Consider the following 23,755-nt stretch of genomic DNA (forward strand, 5'->3'; position numbering starts at 1 on the left):
TCCAATGGTCCATTTTCTTATAAAACAGATTATCATATTATTGACTTATTTTGTACATGAGCAAAGGACAATCTTTCCATGACAGTGATAAGTACATGTGACTATAAATTAATCCATTAGTGGATCCTACTGTTTATCAATCTGAAACAAGATCTTAGTATACTACAGAAGTTCTGGTAAATCATTTTGACATTGTAAACATATTTTTCTGACATAAGTTTGGTTCTGAGGTATGTATTCTGTATTAATGGGACAGAGTTTTAGTTTTCTTTTCACTTTAAGTATTTCGTTTATAATGACGATCATCATCAAAAGTTTTAAGATTAAAGAAAGGAATATGCAATTTTTCAGAAAAAATGACTTGGATAACAGTCACAGAAAAAGCTATAAATGACTAGATAAAAGTCATTTTTGTTTTTCTATATCTTAATTATGCATCCTATTGTGATCGAAATATATTAAGTAAGCTAAACCGTTCTCCTGCTACAACAACAAAGTGAAATTTGTGAAGAAAAGGTTTCGGGAAAGTTTTCTTTCATGGCAACATGTTCATTTTCAACTAATTACCTGATTAACGTTGAATACCTTGTACTATGTATTACAATAAAAACCTCTACTTAAATATTATCTTTATGTGATTTATTGCTGTTTAATCAACTTTGTTTCATTTAAAATGCAATTTAAGCTCCTACGTAATTAAAGGATCTTCATATACTATAAAGATAAAATTTAAAAACAGACTTTCTACAGAAATTTTATACCAAGATGATGCTGTGTTTTTTCTATTAACTTACTATAACGGTCTAATTTCTCTTCGAGTTCCACAATTACTTTTCTGTATCTCAAATTGGATTCGTTAGTGGTTTTCAAAGTTGTTTGAACGGTCTCCAGTTGGTTATGTAAACTTTGAATTATAGCACTTTGGTTTAGTTTCCTTGCCTCTGTTAACTGTGCTTCTATTTGTTCATTCTGTGCCTTCAGATAATTGTTCTCCTTTTCAGCGAGCAACAATTGGTCTTCCTGAACTTTTAATTGTTTTCTCAATTTCAATTCTGTTTCGTCTTCCGAGTCATTGAACGCTTCTCTTGAAGTTTTTATTTTATGCTCCATAAACATCTTTTCAACAACAACTTTTTCTAATTTTTGTTTTAGATTTTCTATTCGATATTCTAGCATTTTGTTCAATTTGCGCAATTCAGCGTTCTCTTTCTCGAATTCTTTCAACGAATTTTCTTCAACTCCAAGTCTTCTTTCCATTTCTTTTAAGTTGCTTTCAATTGTTCGTCTTTTGTCTCTTGATATATTTAAACTTCTCTTCACTTGTGCTAACTTTGATCGCAGAGTGACTTTAGCAGTTGTCTTTTCGTCATTTTGTTTTGCTAAACGTTCACAATGTTTGTTAGTTTCCTCCAAATGATCTTTTAAAGTCTGGACTTCATCCCGAAGTGCGTTCATCTGAACTTTCAAAGAAATATTCTCCTTCTCCAAAGTGTCGTTGTGAGCTTGAAAAATAGACAATCTTCTTTTCACATTCCAATATTGTTTGATAGCATGATAACCATAGTACGTAGCAAAACTTATAACCAAGATGGACGCAAGTATATGAAAGTATATTTTGCTTAGTAAGGTTCTCATTTTCCGAATCACACACTTAAGGTAAAGTTCACATTTCATACACGGAATCTCTGATTTGTTGTTATTTTCTGAAAATAAAGGATAAGATATATGTTATTACTTGTAAATATCAAAATACTTCTATAAAGCTAACCAAGAATGCTCTGTCGCTTTTGTGGAGGTATGTGTTCCATTGGCCCTCAGGCCGTGAGTTGAATGCGAATGGAGCTAAGGCGAAGGTCAGTTGTAGTGTCGGTATTTTCAACATCCTACCGGTTATGGCAGTTCAGTTACACCGTGAACATGATATCTCTACACAGCGTCATAAGAGCGTGTGTGCTGTACCAGTTCAAACTGGGGTCAAACGCCGCTACAGCGGGGCAAAAGATATGCTCAACTTTATGAGAGTTTCGTGGCTACGCGGACGGTGCAGCGGTGATTTAACAAGTTTAAGGACGGTGACGAAAGACTCGAACACGCACCACGTACCGGAAGACCAACACATGTACAAAATGAAGATTTTCAGGCAGCAATTGAGGAGAACAGTGGCCAGACATGTGAGGAACTGGGACTACAATTCAGTATGAGTGGGAAAACCATTCGGCAGCACTTCCATCAACTTGGAAAGCACTACAACTTGGGTCGATGGGTCCCACATGATTTGATTCCGAGCCAGACGCGAGCAGAAATGGCAACGCGAGCAGACACCTGTGTTTCTTTGCTGTCTCGTCTGAGGAAGGAACCATTTCTAAACAGGAGGTTTACGTGTGAAGAGAAGTGCGTCCTGTACTAAGGTCCACGGCGCAACTGGTTAGTATCCCATGAATCGGTTCCAAAACAGACGAAACCAGCACTGCACCAGAAGAAGGTCCTCCTTTATGATTGGTGAACTGCTCGCGGCATCGTGCATCGGGAACTACTACCAGCTAATCAGAGCATCAATGCAACTTTGTACTGTCAGCGGTTGACCCATTTTGAAGAAAAACTTAAAACTATGGAGCAAGCACTTCTGAATCCCAAAGGCACAAGACGACACTAAGCCCCACGTGGCTAATATGACCCGGGACACTATACTCCGCCTTGCATGGGGAACACTCTCCGGCCGCCAACTCTCCGGACATTTCATCGTCCGATTAGCACCTGTTCCATTCCTAACCTAACCTAACCTTATAGGACGCCTGTTCAAATCCCTAGTAGAGGTGCAAAATGCACTTGATACCTTCTTCGCTTCACGGCCCACCATGTTCTACCACAATGGAATCCATGGCCTTCCAGAACGTTGACAGAAGGTCGTCCATACTGATGGAGACTATTTGTGATCCTCGAGGAATGTCTTAGGTGACATTTCGATGTTCGAAGGTGGTAGGTGAAAAAGGGACACTAACGTTCTTTGTTACCTCTATAAATTCTATTCACAGATGAGCCCCGAGCTACACTGGAACTTAAATTGGTTATTGTTGGAAAGTAACATATTTCATTAGAACATAATGAAACATATTCATCAATTTTTAAAACACCGGACTCACGTATGAAGTTAACCGATAGAAAATCACAAACGAGTAAAAAAAAATTATTAAGTCATGTGACTGTAAATTGTATAATCTAAACTCTCAATTGTCTAACTCTCAATTGTAAAAACATTAGTTAAACGGTATATCTTTAAGGAAAAGAGTGAGTATGCTATAAAGAAATGAAGTAGTACAGATGGTAGATAAGAGGGAAACTATTTCCAGAAATTCTGAAGATAGCGTTGGATAAAATTGTGTTTCAACTCTTAATGAAGCCTGTCCAATAATAGGTCTTGTTTTCTAGACAAACCTCCTTTCGTCCCTTGAATCTTTTTTTTTTTTTTTTTTTTTGATAAAGCTTTATTTTCCTTTTGTTAATTATTGCTTTCCTCTTCAGCTCTCTTTCCGGCCAAACTGTACCATAACTACCGTATTTTACGGACTGTAAGATGCACATTTTTCTTCGAAAAATTGCCTCCAAAACTCAGGTGCGTCTTACACTCGAAATTAATATAAATGTGTCCAGCGTTTCATTTAAAATTCCAGCCAGTCTTGAAAATGGCCATATATTCGATGCCACGGAAAATCTATCTCTATCTGGCAACATTGGATTCAACTGGCAGCAGCAGTACACCGATGTGACGAACATGAGTTCACAAGTTTGCTAACACTGTCTCCCTCCCGCCCTGTCATCGCAAAATTGCTTAAATAGCCAAAAAAAATGCTTAAAAATTAAGGTCCGTCTTATTGTCCGTAAAATACGGTACGTTTAAACATTCTGTGGCTGTTTTTAATTTCAATTCCCAATTTGTTCCCTCTGTATATGATAAAAGACTTAACGAAAGCACTTAAATGTGTATTTCCTTTGTTTCAGGTTTTGCTATTTTCAGACCAAAAATATACTGTATTTTTTATCTCTACTTGAAGATGCTTTCGTTCGATTCAGGAGATCATCTTACATCAATTACTATATCGAAGACAAATTTTGCAATGTTACATCAAAATTTGAAGAAAATATTGATCCCTCAAATTATAACATTACTTCAAAGTTTCCCAGGAATAGTTGAATCTCCTTCTTCGCGTTCATTTCATCTTTGAAACATAAAATAAATAAATAAAGTAAACTTAACCTCAAGAATGAAACCCATTGCAGCGATAATAGAGAAAAGTCGAATACGAATATGAATACAGAAATACTTTGTATTACTTGGTTATTGGTTTCAAGAAGTGTCCTTACTATGTAAAACCTATTGTTCAGCCTATTTACAAATTTAATTTGTTCATCATTTAAAAAGTCAGGAGTTTAAAGAAGTTTAACATACATATTTCATCTTTCATTCACAATTGAAGAGCTCAATTCCAAAAGAACCTCAGGTAAAAAGTCAGCTTTTCAGGAGACGATTTGTGTGTGTGTTTCCATCACTCTATTTCTGTGAAAGGAAAGTAACCTAGGGCCTACATAGAAGAAAATTGTAATTGCTTGCTTTTCGTAAGATAACGGTGAAATTATCATCTATAGAGCTCCTTCGTGGCTAAGTGGTTAACATACGCGCCTTTGGCGTGGGAGGCCCGGGTTTGATTCCCGGTGGGAGCTCATATGACTCTGATTCCACGTTAATCGTAGGTCCACGTCTCATATAGCCTCGCTGGTGAACGGGACATTAAACTCAAAATCAACAACTCAACTCAAATTATCATCTATAGCAAGAGTTTTATAAGTGTTTTTAGGCATGAGTCAGAAAATAACTTCAGAGAATACCGCTTACCAAGGACATTTTGGAAAAGAACAGTGTTTACTTTTGCCTACAATTAATTTGATTTTTGGACTTTTAGCATGAAATCCAGTTAATTATACGGAGATGCTGAAATGGAACTTAATAGAACGAATATCTCAAAATTGACAAAAATTGACTTAGGCCCTTTTGGAATCCACCCCTTCAATTGAAGAAATATTCTTCAATTATAAGTGAAACATAAACTCTCAGTTATGCCTTGCAAACTAAAGGAAATGAAACAAAATTGAGAAATTGCTGAACCTGAGGATTCGTTTGAGCTGGAGATGAGAAATTATATATAAACTATTAAATAAAAATAAAAGAGTTACTTTTTTAACGTTTTCAAAATTACAGTCCTAAGGAGAGAGAGGGAGCAATTAGGGCTACTATAATATTAAAATGTCTCATTATCTATTTAAAAAATACTCAATATAAGGATTGCTTAATAAACAATACTTAACATTTTAACACATGTTTCAGCGTTTTGTAAAAAATATCTTTATATTCTAAAAGTTTGAAAGGATTCAGTTTCTCTAATTTAAAATTTCCGATTTTTCGTCCAGAAAATTCCCACTGTAAGGATTCGGTTAAAATGGAGCTAAGAAATTTGTTGTTTAAACCTTCGTCTAGATTTAAAGGAATAGTGTTTCAGCATTTTCGAGAATTCCACTCAGGGGCCACTTCTACAACAGATATTTCTCATTATTTATTCAGAAAATGCCCAATGGGAAGATTCTCTCAAGTTGTCAATATGAAAATTGAAAACTCTTCATGCTTAATGTAAGGATTTGCTTAAATTGGACATATGAAATTCGTTAATGAACTTTTAATTAAAAATAAACGAACTCGTACTTCAGCTTTTTCGAAAATTTCGCTCCTGAAAGAGGAAAGGGAGCAATCAATACTATTATATGAAAGACTGAAAATGACTCATGAGTAGACGCTAAGATCACACTAATATATTTACAAACATGAGATTTGAACAGAAAATGCTTTTATCACCAAAACACTGAAAAAAACATTTTTTTAATAATGTCTGTGCTAACAGAAATAAAGAAGGTTGAAATTGAGGAGTTTGATGTAATAACGGCGTAAGCGAGTTTACTCTTTTGTTTTTGCATCAAACGCATTTGTGGCTTTTGCCATGCTTGTTTAGTCTCCTGGTAGGCCTAACATTTCAATTCAATATCGGAATAAAATGCTGCGTATTACATTGTTTTATGTAAGAAAAAAAACACTACTTAAATTTTCAACATCGTTTTCCCCCAACTACATGTTTCAGACTTACGCCATTACTGCATCAAACTCCTCAATTGTTTTGTAGAGGATAGAGTATGTGAATTGTCTGTTGCTTGTAATTGCATCATGGAAGATGGGTAACCCGCTTAAGATGAATTCTGGAGCATAGATAATGCCTACCTCAAACTGAATTTATAGAATATCACTGTGATTAAAGTGCTTGTTCTAAAGGAAATAAGGCAGTGTAAAATTTATGCGAAATTGAGGGAGTAAATTGGTTAGTTCCTTTAGGATAATACGGAGAACGTAGAATGGAGTTAGTGCAAAAACAGATGATGGTGGATGTTGATAACTAGACAATTAAGACGGCGTTACTAAGTAGTCCTCTCTGAGTGTGTGTTCAGAAACAGGAATCCGAAATGTTAATGTTGAGTATGAAAATATATCAATGTTCTTATAAGCCCTTCTTCATTTCGAAGACAAATTTTACCTTTTTCTTTGTCAATATATGTGGAGGCGCCAGCGTTTTCTTCAGCCTTCAATTCATAAACGAAAGTCTTCGGTGGATCAGTGCCTATAAAAAGAAAATATTAATACGATGATAATAAATTGTTTGACATTTGTTTGGAAAATTTACATCTGTAATTTTATACGGGTGATTAGATTTAATTCATACTCAGGTTCAAACAGATTACAAAAGGACCTGCTGCAAAATTGTTATAACTTTTATAATACAAATGAAAATGGCTGCAATATTTGGAATACTAATCTTACATTGTAATAGTTTGTAATGTTCAGATTTAGGTACTCGTGTCATATATTTCATTTAAATTTAAATACAAATCAACTATTTGCTGAGCAGAACAATATATTCACATAAAAAACTACATACGTGTTACATTTTCGCCAACTAACACTTTGGCTTCATCAGACACTATCTATTCAAAGTGTTAGTTGGCGAAACTGTAACACGTATGTAGGTTTTTATGTGAATATATTGTTCTGCTCAGCAAATAGCTGATTTGTGTTTAAGTATATACAAAGCAAAGCTTCTCATTTAAATGTTTTGTCTTGTTTGAGGTCATAGTACTTTCTGTTAACAGAAATATACTTGGAGAAAACTTCTAAACGTTTAAAATGTAGTAGAAAGTTCAGTGAACACTGGACAAATTATTTAGAATAAATTCTAACACTAATAATTCGGATTATAAACATAACTATCATATCGAAGATTGTGATATATTATTGGTTTCCAGAGTCATAAATGGCTACCAGACAAGTATTTGTAACATGCAGTATCTAGTTTCATCACCAACGATGAACGAAGATCCCCGCTCCGTAGTTTGAGCTCTATAGCTGATCACAGGTGTTCAATTGAGATCTGAGGATTGCGCTCGCCATGGAAATTGTTGTAGTTTATCCAGGCGTTCATGAGATAACACCTCAACAGCTCTAATAGTGTCAATTGGCATATGGTAATCCTGAAAAATTGCATAATTGACCGAAAAACATGGATCATAGGATGTAAGTGATCACCTACAATTTCCACGTAGTTATGAACATTAATTTGTCCTCTGAGCCTAACCACAGGAACTATGGTATAACAGGAATTATTGTCCACAGCGCCACAGAGTGTCCGCCATAGCGATAGAAGGGAGAGCCTTTGTAATATAAGTTAATTTGAGTGTTCGCCATAAATATATTTTGTTGTTGAAAATAAGACGAAAGAGAACTCTTCAATTCACATTAGACATTTCCAATGATCGGTGATCCAGTGGCATTCTCTTTTCCCTTTTACGATCTGAACGGAGATGAACATTTTGGAAATTGTAACGTACCCGCGGATGATTAGGTTATGTAAGTCGTGTTAAACTGCAATGTCGCATTAGGCTGTTCTAAGTGTTCATTGAATTTTGCTATCACTTTTGCCACATTTCCTCTACGGTTCTTGTTAACACTCCTCTTCAATTCTAGGTGATCCCTGTTTCTGAGACATCTTTCCATCCACTATTTCTCTTCTGTGATGTTGTTTTGAGATGTGTTCTATAAGCCATTATCAGCTTCAACATCGTTCCTCGCGATATACTTAGTACACCGGCAATCTTTGATTTAGTTTTACCAAATAACCGCGCTCCCACAATTTGGCCTGGTTGAAACTCAGAGAGCTGCATTTTACGTCGCCTTCTTCCGCCTGCTTGAACACACGCCTCTGTTGTACTCCGCCTGGTGTATTGCATACGATCACCTAATACAGCACTAACGACGACCAGGCACTGCATATGGTCCTTCAAAGTTACAATCTCACTCATCTTACGTGTTACAAAAAGTGTCTCAATTTTTTTTGTAAACATTTGTATGTACAAAACGTGGTTTTTACAGTGTTTCTCCAGTCTCAAGTAACTATAAACAATTTCAATATTTATCGATTAAACAACCGAAAGGGCTTAACAAATCTCTGACGTCAGAAAATGAGAGACATAATCCACTCCTGAAATTCACTTTAAAAGACACAGACGTAGCAGAAACGACTGCCACTGTATTATAATGCAACTATATGTACGAGCACCTGTATTCTACTTGAATCATCGTACATACCTACTACTCTTCCTTCTAAAGCACTGATCTCAAGATATCTCTCGTAACGTGAAAGTTGGTCAGCTCTCTCAGCATCACGTACATCATTCGCTTCAATATCTTGGACAGGGACTTTTACCCTCCACTCTAAAACTATAAGAACATCAATCACTTCGGAGTTTAACAAATCAATGAATGAAGCAAGGAATCAATTGTTTGCTGGTTAACTCACAGTAAATAATAATTAATTAATACACAGAAGAAAAACTATTACAAAATTATTATCATCATTTAGAACTAAAAGGTCAAGTACGGGATAAACATTGTAAAATTGACAAAACAAAGAAAATTTAAAGCCAACTACCACACACAATTACGTATCACAATGATGATGTACAAGAACTTTATACCTACAACAATTGATATTTCATACTTTATTATTTTGTAAGGATTGGAAATGGGTGCCAGTATAGTGTTCTTAATTGATATAGTTGTAACTTTCATACCATGCTGGAGTACAATTTCTCTTCAATTCATATTACAAAGTTTCAACAGACTTACGTACATGTCACAGCAATAAACTACAGACTAGGAAGTTTGAGATATAGATATGCAGTTTTGGAGCGAATTTATTGCAGTCTTACGAGTCACCATCAATTGATTTTCCAGTAAGTTTGCATTACTAATTAGCTATAAGACAGAACAATTTTACATGTTTCCAGCATATCGGATAACATTCTATTGTGTCAATTCTTCCTCTTTTATAAATACCTAACACCTACAGATAAATCAATAGTCTTATTGTTCCAGCAATAGTGGTAAACCAAGCGGAGAATAATCACTTAACAAAACTGACAAAAGTACTCCAGGGCATAGGCGTCACTTCCTTTCTTATAATACTGATTCGTTATCATCTATCTTCGTTATTTCCAGCAGAATAGACCATAGCCACGGTACAGAAAAAAGAGTTCGTCAACAAATGTGTAACTTGCTTGACACTAATTTGGACGTAGTGTCGTTGAATGGCCATTCAAATCACCCGGCCTCACTCCCCTGTGCGTTTCTCTATTGACTTCATTGAAACAGCTGTTTACTATAAGAAAATTCGTGATGCTCATCATCTTTGCTCCTGCATCGCGGACATCTGTAATAGTACACTTGTGCGAATGCTCACGGAAACCGATCTAAATTGATTCACAAGCTTTGAGGATTGCAATAGCCTCGGAGGGATATCTAGGATGTACTCTAGAACGTCAATACAAGCTCAGTGTATAAAACATTCAACCGCTAAACTATAAAGAAAGTAATTGAGAGATTGCATTTGTGAGAATCTTGCAGTGTTGATTAATAACCACGTGACCACTTTATCATTTACAGAATGTGACGTTCATCCAATATACCAAAGTAACGTTCAAAGTTAGTCGGATGGAAAGTATACAACCCTAGGTCGATTTTAACAAGTAAAATAGAACCTTCTGTAACATAATCCGTTTCTGTGACTTCTGAATCACCCTGACAAACCGAATCGTTCACTGAAAACGAAGAGTAAAGAATATCACATATCTTGGAAATGTCATCATACATGTGTGACAACACATTGCGAAACTCTTCCGTAGTGAGGGGGCGCGGTGGCTCAGTGGTTCACCTCCGGTGCTTGGGGTCCCTAGTTCGATCTCACCTTGCGTCGTGTGGACTTTGTGGTGGACAAACACTGTGCTCGTGGGTTTTCTCGGGGTTCTCCCGTTTCCTCCCACTTTCTTCATTCCAGTATTTCATTCATTTCTCATCATCACCGTCTCCTTTAGCCTAACCGGCATAACCGTTGGACGTAAAACTCAGAGATTTCATTTCATTTCTTCCGTAGTAAATTGACACGGTTGTTGATTACGATTACATATAACGGATGATTATAAAAGATTGATGATTGTAAAGGATAATGTATTTAGTTAATTGTGTTCCTCTTTTAAACTATTGTTTATTTTGATGCGAAGAATCTATAAGCTGCATCTATTATATCTTAAATTTTTGATATGTGGCAAACAAGATCATAGTTTCCAAATTGAATTTCTCTTTTTAAAGTATATGGAGCAATACAGGGTTAGCGTAAGTGATTCATTCGTTTTGAAAAGGCTATATTTTCAAAAGTATTACTCTACACACATGGAAGATTTATGAAAAGTACCACAAACTCACCAACTTTATAGACCCTCTACAAATATTCACTAATATGTGCCCCTTCGATGACACGACACACGTCCAGACTACGTCTTTTTTTTTTCTTGCTTTCCCTCCGTTTTCGACAGGTGCAAAACCCGATCGGAAAGACTCGTGCTGACAGACAATAGAATATTTGACTTCTTATTAATTTAAAGAAATACTAATGATGTTACTGTTATGTATTTTATAAAAAATAAGGGAGTGAAAAACGTAATTATTAAATGGTAGGCTCATAACTAATACAGTGAAACCTCCCTTAACGAACACCACTCAATAACGAACACTTCTATAATACGGACAGATTTTTTGTCCCGGCAAAAATATATGTTCTCTTACCGAACAAAACCCTCCCATTTACGGACATTCTCAGATACGGACGCGGACAGTCCTCAACCCCCCAACCCCTCAAATAATCTCTTAATAACGGACATGAATTATTCTCGGCTCTGCAATATATTACAGTAGACAGAAAAGTCTTTTCCCCACAAATGTATCTATCATGAGTCTAGACCTGGTGGACAATCAAACAGAATAGCTTCAAGCAGAACTTGAAATTATCTTTTTCTGTCCGCAATAAACTGCTTTCTGGTAGAAATCCTAAATAATCTTCAATAAGCAATAACACTCATGCAGGGTCAGTCGTATGGCCAAGAATTCTATGATAAAGATCTTCCCTTCCCTAACAAATTTAGCCCCTTTCCCCCCACGCACGTGTTTCTTCCGAAACTGTACTGAGGATTCTCAGAGGACATATCCTAATGAGTTTTATTACCCTTGAAGAGAAGAAAAGCATGCCTTTTTCGGTAAACTAAAGAGTTTAGCCGGTTGCAATATATGAATATATTAACACATCCCTCAGCAATAATATTATTAAACAGAAATGAATTTCTCCTTCATCGCTCCGAGTAATTCAAATACGTACTAAATAGAGTATTTTCACATTGAATTTTACGTATTTACTCTCATACATACTATATTTACTGTATATTACTGCATACAATTACTGTTGTGAGAAATTAAATTTCTGTAATCTCTCTGTCACGGACACCTCTCAGTAACGGACAGATATTCATGTCCCATTGGTGTCCGTTATTCAGAGGTTTAACTGTATTACATAATGAGGAGAATCTGAGGATGAAATACAAAAGAAATAAAAGGTACTTACGGGGTATGTTCTTCTGTTGTTCTAAAGTTTTGATGCGTTGTGGAGGAGCAAGCTTCGGTGGAACATCCACGGGATCAAACCAACCTTTGTAATAGTAGTTGCCTACAAAGAAGATAATTTTAGGAAATTTAATGTAATTAATGTGATATTATACTAATGGTGTAAGATTATATACTACACGCTCAAGTACATAAACATAAATATAAAATTGTTCTTACTTAGCAATGAAACGGAATTCCATTGACGATAGTAATTTTTAAGAGTACAGATTGTCAGATTTTTTTACTGTAAGATTGTCACTGTTTCTTCCATTTCTACATTCTTCTACCTTTGTAAAAAAAATTGAAAAACGTTTATTTATTTCTGATTATTTGTGAATCATTTTTAGTTTTAAAATAGTACGCAATCTCTAACATTGGGAAGGCATAAAAGTGACCGACTTTAAGATACGATAAAAGAAACTTATTACTAATTAGTGGAAGAAACAAATTTATGAACACATTTTTACAAATATTTGTCATTTGGTTTAATTTTGCAACATCATCTCTTTACTTTTATCCTACAACTCTATTTTCAAAATTAATATTATTTGTTATCTTCAAAATGATAAATTGTAAGGACAGTGTACACAGGGCCGCCCTTACGTGCTGCGGGGTCCGATTGGGAACATTTTGCGGAGCCTCAGGTCTGTAGAACCACTATTAGACTATATATATATATATATATATATATATATATATATATATATATATATATATATATATATATATATATATATATATAAATTTAGCAAAAGCTACCAACAATCCTTATATTCTACAAAATATAAGAGAATGACGTCTTAAATGCGTCATAATAACTATAAATAGGTCAATTTAGCCTTACACGAATTGACTGTCGAAAGTTATTTTGCAATTTAAGGTTAAAATAATATGCCTTATCTGCACTGTGCGGTAATATAACTGAATAAAACATAACACCTGTGTATATTTTCTTATGAAAAGTCGCCCATTACTAAAGGCATGCTTTAAAATGAACTGATGAATGAAAAATGAATTCATCTTCATTGTTAATCTTTTATCATATGTTTTATTGGCACTTCCTACTGCTCTTTATGCTATTCTTTCAAAAAATCAGTGACTTCATTTTTGGAATACATTATTTATATATTGATCCCTAAATCTTACCTCAATTATATTTCAATGATATAAATAATAAATCCCAATCAACTGTGCTCACAGCACGAAAACGCACACGAGCCACACCCTGTTTTATTCTGTGAAACAAACAAACGTAAATCTGTCGATGCGACGGGAGCACTTCAATATTCACCCGCACATACGTTACACTGGAGCCCTCTTTCGATTATTTTTGTTGGTTAGTAAGGTTAGTGAAGAGGTGAGGTGATTTTGAGTTTAACTTCTCGTTCAATAACGAAGCTATATGAAACGTGGACCTATTGATTAATGTGGAATCCGAACCACATGACCTCCCGCCGGGAATCGAACACCGGTCTCCCACGCCAAAGGCGCATATGCTAACTGCTTAGTCACGAAGGAGCTCTAAGGTTAGTGAAGAAGCAAGAAATCTATTGCACCTTAATTTAAAACTATTGATAACATAAGTAACAGCAGCCATGGATTAAATGCATTTATATACTAGCATCAATTATACTAGCTTCGCTGGGTTAAATTAAGAAAAAATGGTAATATGTTTCATTAGACAGTCACTTTTTACTATTACTAAAGCACTCCTTGAAATTGGTCATTTTCGATGATTTTTATGTATCCCCAGGGATGTAGCCAGCAGGTTTATGTTGGAGGGATCCGTCCTTTTTGAGGGGGGGTGTATGCAATTTCTGTTAAACTTGGTAGGGCTTTGGAACAACAATAACAGAGCTCCAATTTGAACTTTTATAATGCATATAAACGCATATTTTAAAGGTTAGAGCATATATTAGTACTTAAAAGCATATTTAGCATATTCTAGAAGTTTTTCGTATGTATGTTTATAGCACGGAATAAAATCCAGTTTTAATTTGTATTTTCAATGCATTTACATGTCTAAGCAACAGAACGTCGTTTAGCATGGGAGAATGGAAGAATGCATTGTTTATGGAAAACTAATATTGTTAGCGACCGATCAGAAGAGCAAGGACTCTCACAATTGCTAAGGCGTTAAGACAAATCCGATAAATTCACGAACATAGTCAGTTTTACTTTCATATTTATTGATTTTTGTATATCTCCCTTCCTCCTCCCCTACGTTGCGCCGTCAAAGTGAAATAACAAAAACATTCCAGTTCCAAACCTCATCTACATTAAAAATTTGACCAAGATCTGTCTGGTGATTCAAGAGTTAAGTTTTTCTTTAATGTTCCCTCCTGCTCCTTCCCTAAGTTTTACCTTCAAAGTTATACCTAGAAACACTCCGAGGCCGGAGCCGCATCTACGTTGAAAATTTGATCGAGATCGGTCGGGCGGTCCAAGAGATTAAGAGTCACAAAGAGTCATTTTCAATTTTATAATATATATTTATTTGCTTGTTTATTTGTTCATATAGTTTCAGTAATAAACTTTGCACCACTAGTAACATATATTTACAAATTTCAACTTTCAAAAATGTGCAGAGATAAAACAATGCAATCCTTACTAAATCAAACGTCCTGAAAACGAAAAATGTAGTAAACTTTTTCACCCTCACCTACTGGATGATTAACTGCTGACGGGAGTAAATGTAATTTGAGACATAAAATAAAAGGTATTTATGAAGATAAATTCTAATTTTTACTGAAATAAATACATGTATGTGGTATTCATTGGCGTATTTATGGGGGAGAGCTATCGGGCTCAAGCTCCTCCCGAAATATATTTGTTAATTTTTTGCATTCCATGTACAGCAATAACCTTGCTTACCACTTCTAACATAAGAATTTCATTGACTTTCCATTTTCTTATGCTATCTGTTCACAAATAATACTGTATTTGTCAAATTTCATTCCATAAAAGAACTGCCTTCTTTTTTCTTTCTTTCGTCCATTCCACTCTTCTGTTTCTTTTCTTTTTTAAGTTGTTAATTTCTTTCGTTTTTCCTAACATACTTTCGATCGTTGTTAATTGTAATTAAGTCGGTCGTTGCCAATAATACCAAAACTAAGCGGAGCTGATAAGCGAAACTAATGTTCCACACCAACTTGCATGGATACAAACATAACGGGACTTCAGTTATTATAGCAAAGGAATATTTACATCCTTTAGTTATTAAGAAAGGTAAATGGTTGAATTGAAGAATATCAAGACGGAGAATAAGTAGCCTGGAAATTAGGTAGGCAAGAGGATGCTTGCTTTTTCTTCTATTAATAGAATAAAAGGTTAGATTGACTGCTAAATTTCTGTATCATATCTTAACTATATATAAAACTACATGAACTGATATAAATTAAAGGGGTACTTCCGGTTATCATGGAAAGTCGAAATTTGACATGATCGTAGCTAACCGACAAGAAAATTGCCAAAAGTGAATATTTTTAATTTTTAAGGGGTCTAAAGGGGGATGAAGGAATTCCCATGTTATTTAAATAGGCGTTTTCTTGAGAGAGAAAAATCTTATCTTTTAGATACTTGAAATAAGGGGAAAAAACTTGAAATTCGGTAGAATTGTGAGTTTAAGAAGTGTGAGGCCGTAAGCCGAGCAAAGGCGGGCTTGTGTTGGCAAATTTAGGAAGTATGAAGAGCAAGTGCATGAAACTCACAGTTAATGCAAAGGTTGATACATTAAGACATGCGAGGCGGTAGGCTGAGCCCCCAGCTAACCAAAGGCTAGTCATATAATATAAGATCCACCCGTCTGCAATTGTTGCCATTAAAACTGCAATTAGTATATTTCAGCTTCAACTTGTCTCAACATTTTCTTTCTGGTAAAAACGTACACAGATAAAACTGAACATTTCCATTTTTTTTTCTAAAATTAAATCAGTTAAGTTGAAATGAGATTACAAATATTCAATGTGTGTTTGCAGGAGCGTTATTTTAGATTTTCCTCAGGGGAGGGGGTAAGATCCTCCACCGACATAAGAGTCTCACGTTTTTTCCTAGTATATTAGTAGACAACCGATTAAAATATATTTAATTCTCAAACTTTTGGGCAATTGCCCCCTGCTTCCTCAATAAATCCCTTGTGTGTTTGGGTTTTAAAGGGAGAAAAGGAAAAAAAATGTAAGTTCTTATTAACGTGTTGTGCATAGCTCCCCAAGCAAAATCCTAAATACGCCACTGATGATACTAAACATTGCAAACATATTATTTACAAACTTATGTGCATATTGTTATTAGATATTCATATGCAGGGTGTTCCTGGAAAAGCCGACAAACTTCGCATATGTGTTCAGAACCTCAATCCAAGAAAAAATCTGCAACTTTGATCGAAAACGCTTAATTACGGAGATAGATATAATAAAAGGGTAAGAGGAATGACCAATTCCAGTAATCACTTTTAATTAGCTGTCTCTCCGTAATTAAGCATTTGCGACCAAAGACAGAAAAACATTTTTCTTGTATTGAGATCCTGAACACATATGATAAGTTTGTAAGTTCATCTCCTAACACCCTGCATGTTTACTTATAAGCTTGATTAAGAAAAATGATTAACAGCAAAGTCAGTTTCGAAAGATTTTCCGTTTTCTATGTTGTGGAGTCCTCTTTCTGGAGGAACTAACAGTAATATATCATCATGGACGCCCTATTTCCCTGTATAACGTTTTTCCGTCTGCAAAATATTTTGGTGAAAACGCTTACCCTGTTCATTTCTTATAACAGCTAATTTTGCAGAGAAATAATTCAAATGAAATGCAGACAGTGAATGAATTTTAAAATACATATTTCACCCTTTTGCCTCGCAATTTTTCAAAAAAGGTTCTCTATCACTATTTCATAGTTTTCTTCTCTTACAAGCAAACTAATCGATGTCGAAATCTAGTTTCTTGATCAAACTTTGCAGAAAAATATGGAATATCAAGAACCAAACGTAAGCAAAATTTAAAATGCTTCCGTCCATGAAGATGACCGCAGTGGCTAAAAACCTGATTGATCAGAATAAGCCATGACAATGTGTTTCAAGTTTGAAAATTTTATTTTATTTGTAAAACGGGTAAAGGGGATGAAAAACAAAAACTCATTAACCGACACCGGGAGGAAGTAGACACCGAACCGGGAGTGAGGTTGTACTTATCATGGCCGCCATCTTGAAGTCGACCATCTTGTATCTCGCTCGACTTTTTCTTAAAAAAAATAGGAAGGGGGTCATATAATGTATCAAACTGAGATAGAAATTTACGAGAAATATAATAGTGAAGTCTATGTTTCCATAAGTTTATATTTGTAAGACATAATGAAATGCACATTGATATGAATTCGTTAGTTCAAAGATTTCTTAACAGCTGTAACATCTTGGAGAGAATTCAAGTCAGGAAAACCAAATGTACGCTAACGAGAACATCGTAGGTAGCTACTTATGAAAGGTATAATCAGCTGGAAATCTTTATCAACTGCAGACAAAATGAAAGGGTGATGAGACGATCACAAACCTTGAGGATGTGATGGAAGATTGTAACGTGCGTGTTAACATGGATGACATATTTTGCATTGGATTATTCGAGTTAGAAGACAAACCTTCATAAGCAGCTACCTATTCGGTACCCACTAGTATATACTCGGTTTTCCTGACTTGATAAAAAAAATACATCCACAGGATTTTTCGCACGAGAGGGCAAGGTGTGTACTCTGGTTTTATATTTTCAATGTAGCTGTAATAAGAGAAAGGATATGCAGAACGCCAGGAACTTTTACTTAGTGCGGTGTTCAAAATAAAAGAGGATGTGGACCCAAAATAATGATATACATTTTTACACAAACTCAAAGAAAACAATATTTTTACTCCCTGATATGTGTGTGTGTGTGTGTGTGTGTGTGTGTGTGTGTGTGTGTGTGTGTGTGTGTGTGTGTGTGTGTGTGTGTGTGTGTGTGTGTGTAAGAAAATTTGGGGGAGTGTTAGGGGTGTTGGGAGTGTGCTCCCTGAATATAATATATATTTTTACAACAGAAGTTGTAAACGTAAAAAAAAGTAAGAAAAGAAACTACTGCAGCATTAAATTCAGAAAATGTTTGCTTATGCCCGGAAACAATACAAACTATTCATTTACTTGTTAGGGAGAGGCCATACCCTCCATTGTGGGGTCCATGGATGTACTTGTATTGCAATATGTTGTTGTCTGTGCTTGACTACCAAGAGCAGAAGAGCCATCTTAGCGGTACCATAGCCACTTAGCCGGAAGCCTCACAAGCATTAGGGGCCCCGCGAGCAGAATGGCATGTATTAATTACATGTATTAAGAGCAAAAGTAAGTCATGGGGACCACAACACACTTGTTTGCTCTGGGGCCTAATATGCTGTTAAAACGACACTGGATAGTAGATTAGACTGGCGAGCAGAGTAGACGGCACTGGCGTGAGACCCGATTGGGAGCAATCGGTCCAATCGACTTAAGGCCGGCCCTGAGTGTACATATCTCCGGAATTAATCGCATCTTAAGAAAATTTGAAGTACATGTAGCCTTTGACTTATTTAATAAGCATGTATTTTCCTATATTTATAAGAAGTATTTTCCTATATACACCCTTGATTCCTGATTCATAGGTAATCAAACTTATGGTTTGGATGTAGAATATATAACGAACGTGATCTGCAAAACTCATTCGACCTTTGGCGAAACCAGAGCCGGATTTAGGTTTAGTAGGGCCCATAAGCTATTAAAGGTAATGGGGCCCTTTATGTGTCCAGCTGACCTTAGGTACTCTGTATACAGAAAGGAAGAAATTAGTGTGTACACAACACAAAGTAATGTTTCTGTATGCAGATTTTATTTTATTTATATTTATTTTTTCTTATAATTTGGAAGTGTACAGTTTTTTCCTTTAAGTTTTTGGAGCCCCTCAAGGAAGTGAGGTCCTATGCTATAGCTTGTTTAGCTTATACGTAAATCCTGCACTGGGCGAAACTTATCATGCAGGTAGTCCCTAAATTTGTTTCGTTAGCATGTTAGATATCGTATTTGAAGGAACGTAGTAGTGCACCTTGATTTTTTTATGATTTTACAAAAGATTAAATCATTTAATGTTGTGCCGTGTTACTCGTTTCAAGATACGTTATATTCAAAAAGTTCATATCTGCGTTAATATAAGGAATTCAGCTATGAACGATTTATGGTCGAGGTGCTGGGGATCCCGGGTTCAATCCCAGCTCCCGCCAAGTGAGCTTTGTGGTGGACAGGCACCGTGTCCGTGGGTTTCCTCGGGGTTCTCCCGTTTGCCCCTACTTTCTTCATTCCACCATTTCATTCATTTCTCATCACCGTCTCCTTTAGCCTAGCCGGCATAATCGTGGGACGTAAAACTCAAAAATTTCATTTCATTTAAATAAGGATAAATAGTTGTCAATACTCAAAGACACGTTTTGAATTTGCGTCACTTATCTCATCACCGACGGTATTTTCCTGGTCAGATCTTTGAGTCGTGAGTTACGGGTCATTAAATTTTAGTTAGTCAAATTTTCGCAAGACATTTTACTAACTGCTATCGAAGACAAGAATTAGAGAATAAAGATCTTACCGCTGGAGCGTGATGCAACGTACAGTCGCTTCACAATAAAATGACTTTTCGGACAGAGCTTGTATACTAAGAGTGTTATTCGTATTATTAACAAATAAATTTTATGCTTTTTATTTCTACAGAAGAAGAACATAAAAGGAACATGGCGAATTAATATACATTTATGTTTGAAACATTTACTTATTCTCATCCGTTAAGAATAAATGTCATAAAAATAAAAGAAATCAGAAAACTGAATTTTTATGTTTAAACAATAGTTCGTAAGCCAATCCAACGAGTTTTATTGGAGATGTAAGCCTGTGGATCAGAGTGCGTTTTTCATTAGATTGAAAGGAAAAAAAAATTATCCATCACTTTGAAAATTTTTATTTATATCATTGTGCTATAGAATGACACGTTAATTGTAGATGAAATAATACTTGTTCTATGTCAGAGACGTTCTTTGAAGTCACGTAAGTCACTGAGACATTTGGTAACATATGTGACAGTAACGTATGTAACATTTTATGTATTTTAAAGAAAAAAAAATGATCAGACTACTAACTTTGAATGCAATCTCTTGTAATATTTGAAGAACGATAGGCCGGCGCTTCAGAATATACTAAGCATAATTGTTTAGCAAGATGAATAGTCCTGAAACATTGGTAACCTACATGACATATATTAAACCTACTAACGCATTCATCTATATGTTTTCTGCCACAAGATCAAAAACGTACCACACCCATCCGCGCTACCGCTTACCCTGAAGTATGAAACATTCAAAGAACAAAAGTAACCATATCACTTTTGTATTTCGAATCGTGTCATGTGTTGGAAATTAATAGAACCACAGAGTCGGTGGTCGAAGTGAGACGGTATGCAGTGGTATGCCATACCGCCTATGGTTTTTCAGTGATGAAGGCATACCGCTTCTGCTTTTTCAGTGATCAAGACTTATCGTCACTAGAGAATAGATGCTTAATACATTTAATAAATCCATTTTTATACACAGTAATTGACGGATAGTTTTGCACGTAAAAAGATTTTATTTCTTATGTAGAAATAATTTGTAAGTTGACAACACCGATAGTTTTGTTATCTTTTTCACACCTTTTGTTTTTAAAATGAGGTGTTTTCAAAGAAGTTCATCTAGTTTATATTTTTGTTGTCCCATATTTAATTGATTCTTTCGTATCTATGTATGTCTTCTTACCTTAATGCATATAAATGTTACATACGTTACTGTCACGTTACTATAAATGGCATGTTTTGAGCATGTTTTGATTTAGAGATTGTCTGCTGTGGAGGGCGAATCTTCCGGAGGTTTGGAATATCCCTCAGTCGATTGCGGAGTCCGCAAGTTTTCCCGCAGGAAATTGTTAAGATAAAAACTCGACTTTTGAGCATGTTCTTGCATAATTCTCTGTAGTATATCATAAGAGGATATTTTTCATTTTTTTCAGAAAGTTGTTGGCAGGAGATCAAAATCTCTCCATGCTCCCCCCTCCGTAATTGAAGAGAAATTCTCCAGTGGTTTTGAGTCATTATGTAAATAGAAATGCAATGTTTTAGACAACATACCCTCACTATATTTCAACATTTAGATAGCCAGTATGTCGAGTCAAAATCGTAATAAAACATACCGCCTCTGCTTTTTTTCCACTTCGAACACTGCACAGAGTAACTTCAGTGACAGACAATTGCAGGACACAAGTTTCTTTTTCTTAAAATTAACAAAGATGTTCACTAAAAAAGTAAGTTTATATTTTCCACTTCTATGTAACCGTCTGATTACAATCGCAATGATTCTACTTTGCATCTCATACTTGTCAATGTAGAATAACTACTTCAAACTTCGGAAATAGTATTGGGATAGGTAACTTATGTGACAAAATTAGTAATTTTATAGTATTTTCAAATAACTCTGAGATATATTTCTTTACTAATTGTATTGCAAGCATTAGCAACAGCTATCCTCTCTTCCCATAAAATAGAAAGTAGCAGGAAAGCAAGAAAGTTCGTGCGCTTTTGAACCCCTCCCGCGTCCATTTGGCTGCTGCGGCGACATCTGTCGCCGTAGCATGAAAGTTTTGACTGTTTGGGAAAGCTTATTCATTGACGCATCAGCCACGGTGAATACAACAATGCATTTGTTAGTGTGGTGTGTAAAAATCGCTCGTGATCATGTCAGTGTCAAATGAAGTTCTTAGAGCTTGTTTTCTTTACGAGTTTAAATTGGAGACAAATGGTGCAGAAGCAGCTAGAAAAATATGTGTTGCGTTCGGAGAGGCTGTAATAAGTAAACGTACAGCACAAAAATGGTTCCTGACCTTTTCAACTGGTGACGAGACCTTGCAAGATAAGCCTCGTTCTGGGAGGCCTAAATCAGTGGATATGCACCACCTGAAGGCCGCTATTAAAGATGATTCCAGTCAAACATGTGAGGAACTTGCTCACTGATTCGGGGCAAGCAGGGAAACCATTCGGGTAAGCCTGCATCAGTTCGGGAAGACCTAGAAACTGGGTCAGTGGGTTTCTCACCAGCTGACCGTTACGAGCCAAGTTCTAATACTAAATATCTGTTCATCTTTGTTGACGAGACACAAAGTCTGTCCAATTTTGGACCGTATATTAACTTGTGACGAGAAGTGGGTCATGTATGACAATAAAAAGAAAGTCATACCATTGGCTATCACCGAATGATTCGAAGCCTTTGACTGCAAAATCGAACATCCGTCAACGCAAGGTTTTGCTCTGTGTTTAGTGGACTACAAACGGTATCGTGCACTACGAATTATTGGAACGTGGTAAGACAATTACCAAAGATGTGTACTCATCACAACTGAGAACGGTAGCCACCAAATTGACCCAGAAACAGCCAGCACTAGTGAACAGACGAGGTGTGCTCTATCACCAGGACAACGCGCGCCCTCACACCGTAAAACAGACGCTGGAGGTAATCTCAGAACTTGGTTGGGAGCTTCTACCTCATCCTCCCTACTCCCCAGATGTCGTCCCTGCGGATTACCATTTATTCTTGGCCATGGACAACTTTATGCGTGGCAGGCAGTTCAAGAGTGAACAAGACGTCAAAAATGCAGTTGCTGAGTTTTTCCGAGTCTCTGGAACAAATATTCTACAAAACTGGCATTTACAATCTTGTTGAGCGCTGAGAGAAGGTTGTAGAAACAAATGGAGGCTATTTTGCCGAATAAATAAACCGTTAAAACCCTGTAATTGACAGTTTTCTTTCATACTATAAAAGCGCACGAACTTTCTTGCTTCCCTGGTAGATGAGTAAAATTTTGAATATAGAATGCAGTAGGACATAGCGTGCCGGAATAAATGAGAATGATCCATATATTAAATTTGCTGAAGAGTAAGGTGGATCTCGCAGAAATAGGAATACAAAATAGAAACTATATCCAGTTGGCTAAGGAGAGAAGTCAATGGAGAGCTTTTGTGAAAGCGGCATTGAACCTTCGGGTTCCATACGTCATAGTTAGTTAATTTTAAAGAATTGTCTCTGAAGATTACTACTCACCAATCTCAAGTGCAGATATGATAGTCGGCAGTAAAATCAACATAATTGAATGCATCATTCTTAAGTCAGGAGTTTCAGCTTTTCAAAATAAATTATATCTAATTTGAAGGAAACTATGGAAATGTAAGATATTTAACACAATAATTAGATAACTATGACAAGCAATAAGAAAGTGCAAGAAATAAATAAAATTACATTAAAATTATGATTACACATGTAGTAAGAACTTTAAAACGTTGACTAACAAGACTCTTTTGGTGATACGATAGTTACCAAGTACCCATTCTGACTTCTTTCCGTATGTACCATGTAGTATTTTTCCAACAGTCAGCTCTTCTCTGTTTCTCCGATTAAATTTTATGATGTAAGACATAGTACATCGGATTATGTAGCTTTTACGTGGTATTAACGGGAAGCCCTACGGTATAGATTAAATAGAACTATTGAACTCATCGGTGGGAGAAAACGTATTAATG

General features: G+C 35.8%; 1 protein-coding gene across 2 annotated transcripts; it reads right to left on the reverse strand.

Moving 5' to 3' along the window:
* Positions 1–634: 634 nt before the first annotated feature.
* On the reverse strand, positions 635–23,396 carry LOC145671974 (uncharacterized). 2 transcript variants are annotated; one of them, XM_081741164.1, is made up of 5 exons: positions 23,280–23,396; positions 12,093–12,194; positions 8,732–8,863; positions 6,627–6,710; positions 635–1,703 (listed from the first exon to the last, which is right to left on the reverse strand). In XM_081741164.1, exons 1-5 carry the CDS (start codon positions 23,335–23,337, stop codon positions 745–747), a joined length of 1,335 nt encoding a protein of 444 aa, XP_081597290.1. In that variant the 5' UTR covers positions 23,338–23,396; the 3' UTR covers positions 635–744. The 2 variants fall into 2 exon arrangements, with proteins under 2 accessions (XP_081597290.1, XP_081597292.1); XM_081741166.1 differs by lacking the exon at positions 8,732–8,863.
* Between the last annotated feature and the right edge of the window lie 359 nt (positions 23,397–23,755).

Source organism: Thermobia domestica, chromosome 15 (assembly GCF_964235325.1).
Source record: "Thermobia domestica chromosome 15, izTheDome1.hap1.1, whole genome shotgun sequence".
Taxonomy (NCBI): Eukaryota; Metazoa; Arthropoda; class Insecta; order Zygentoma; family Lepismatidae; genus Thermobia; species Thermobia domestica.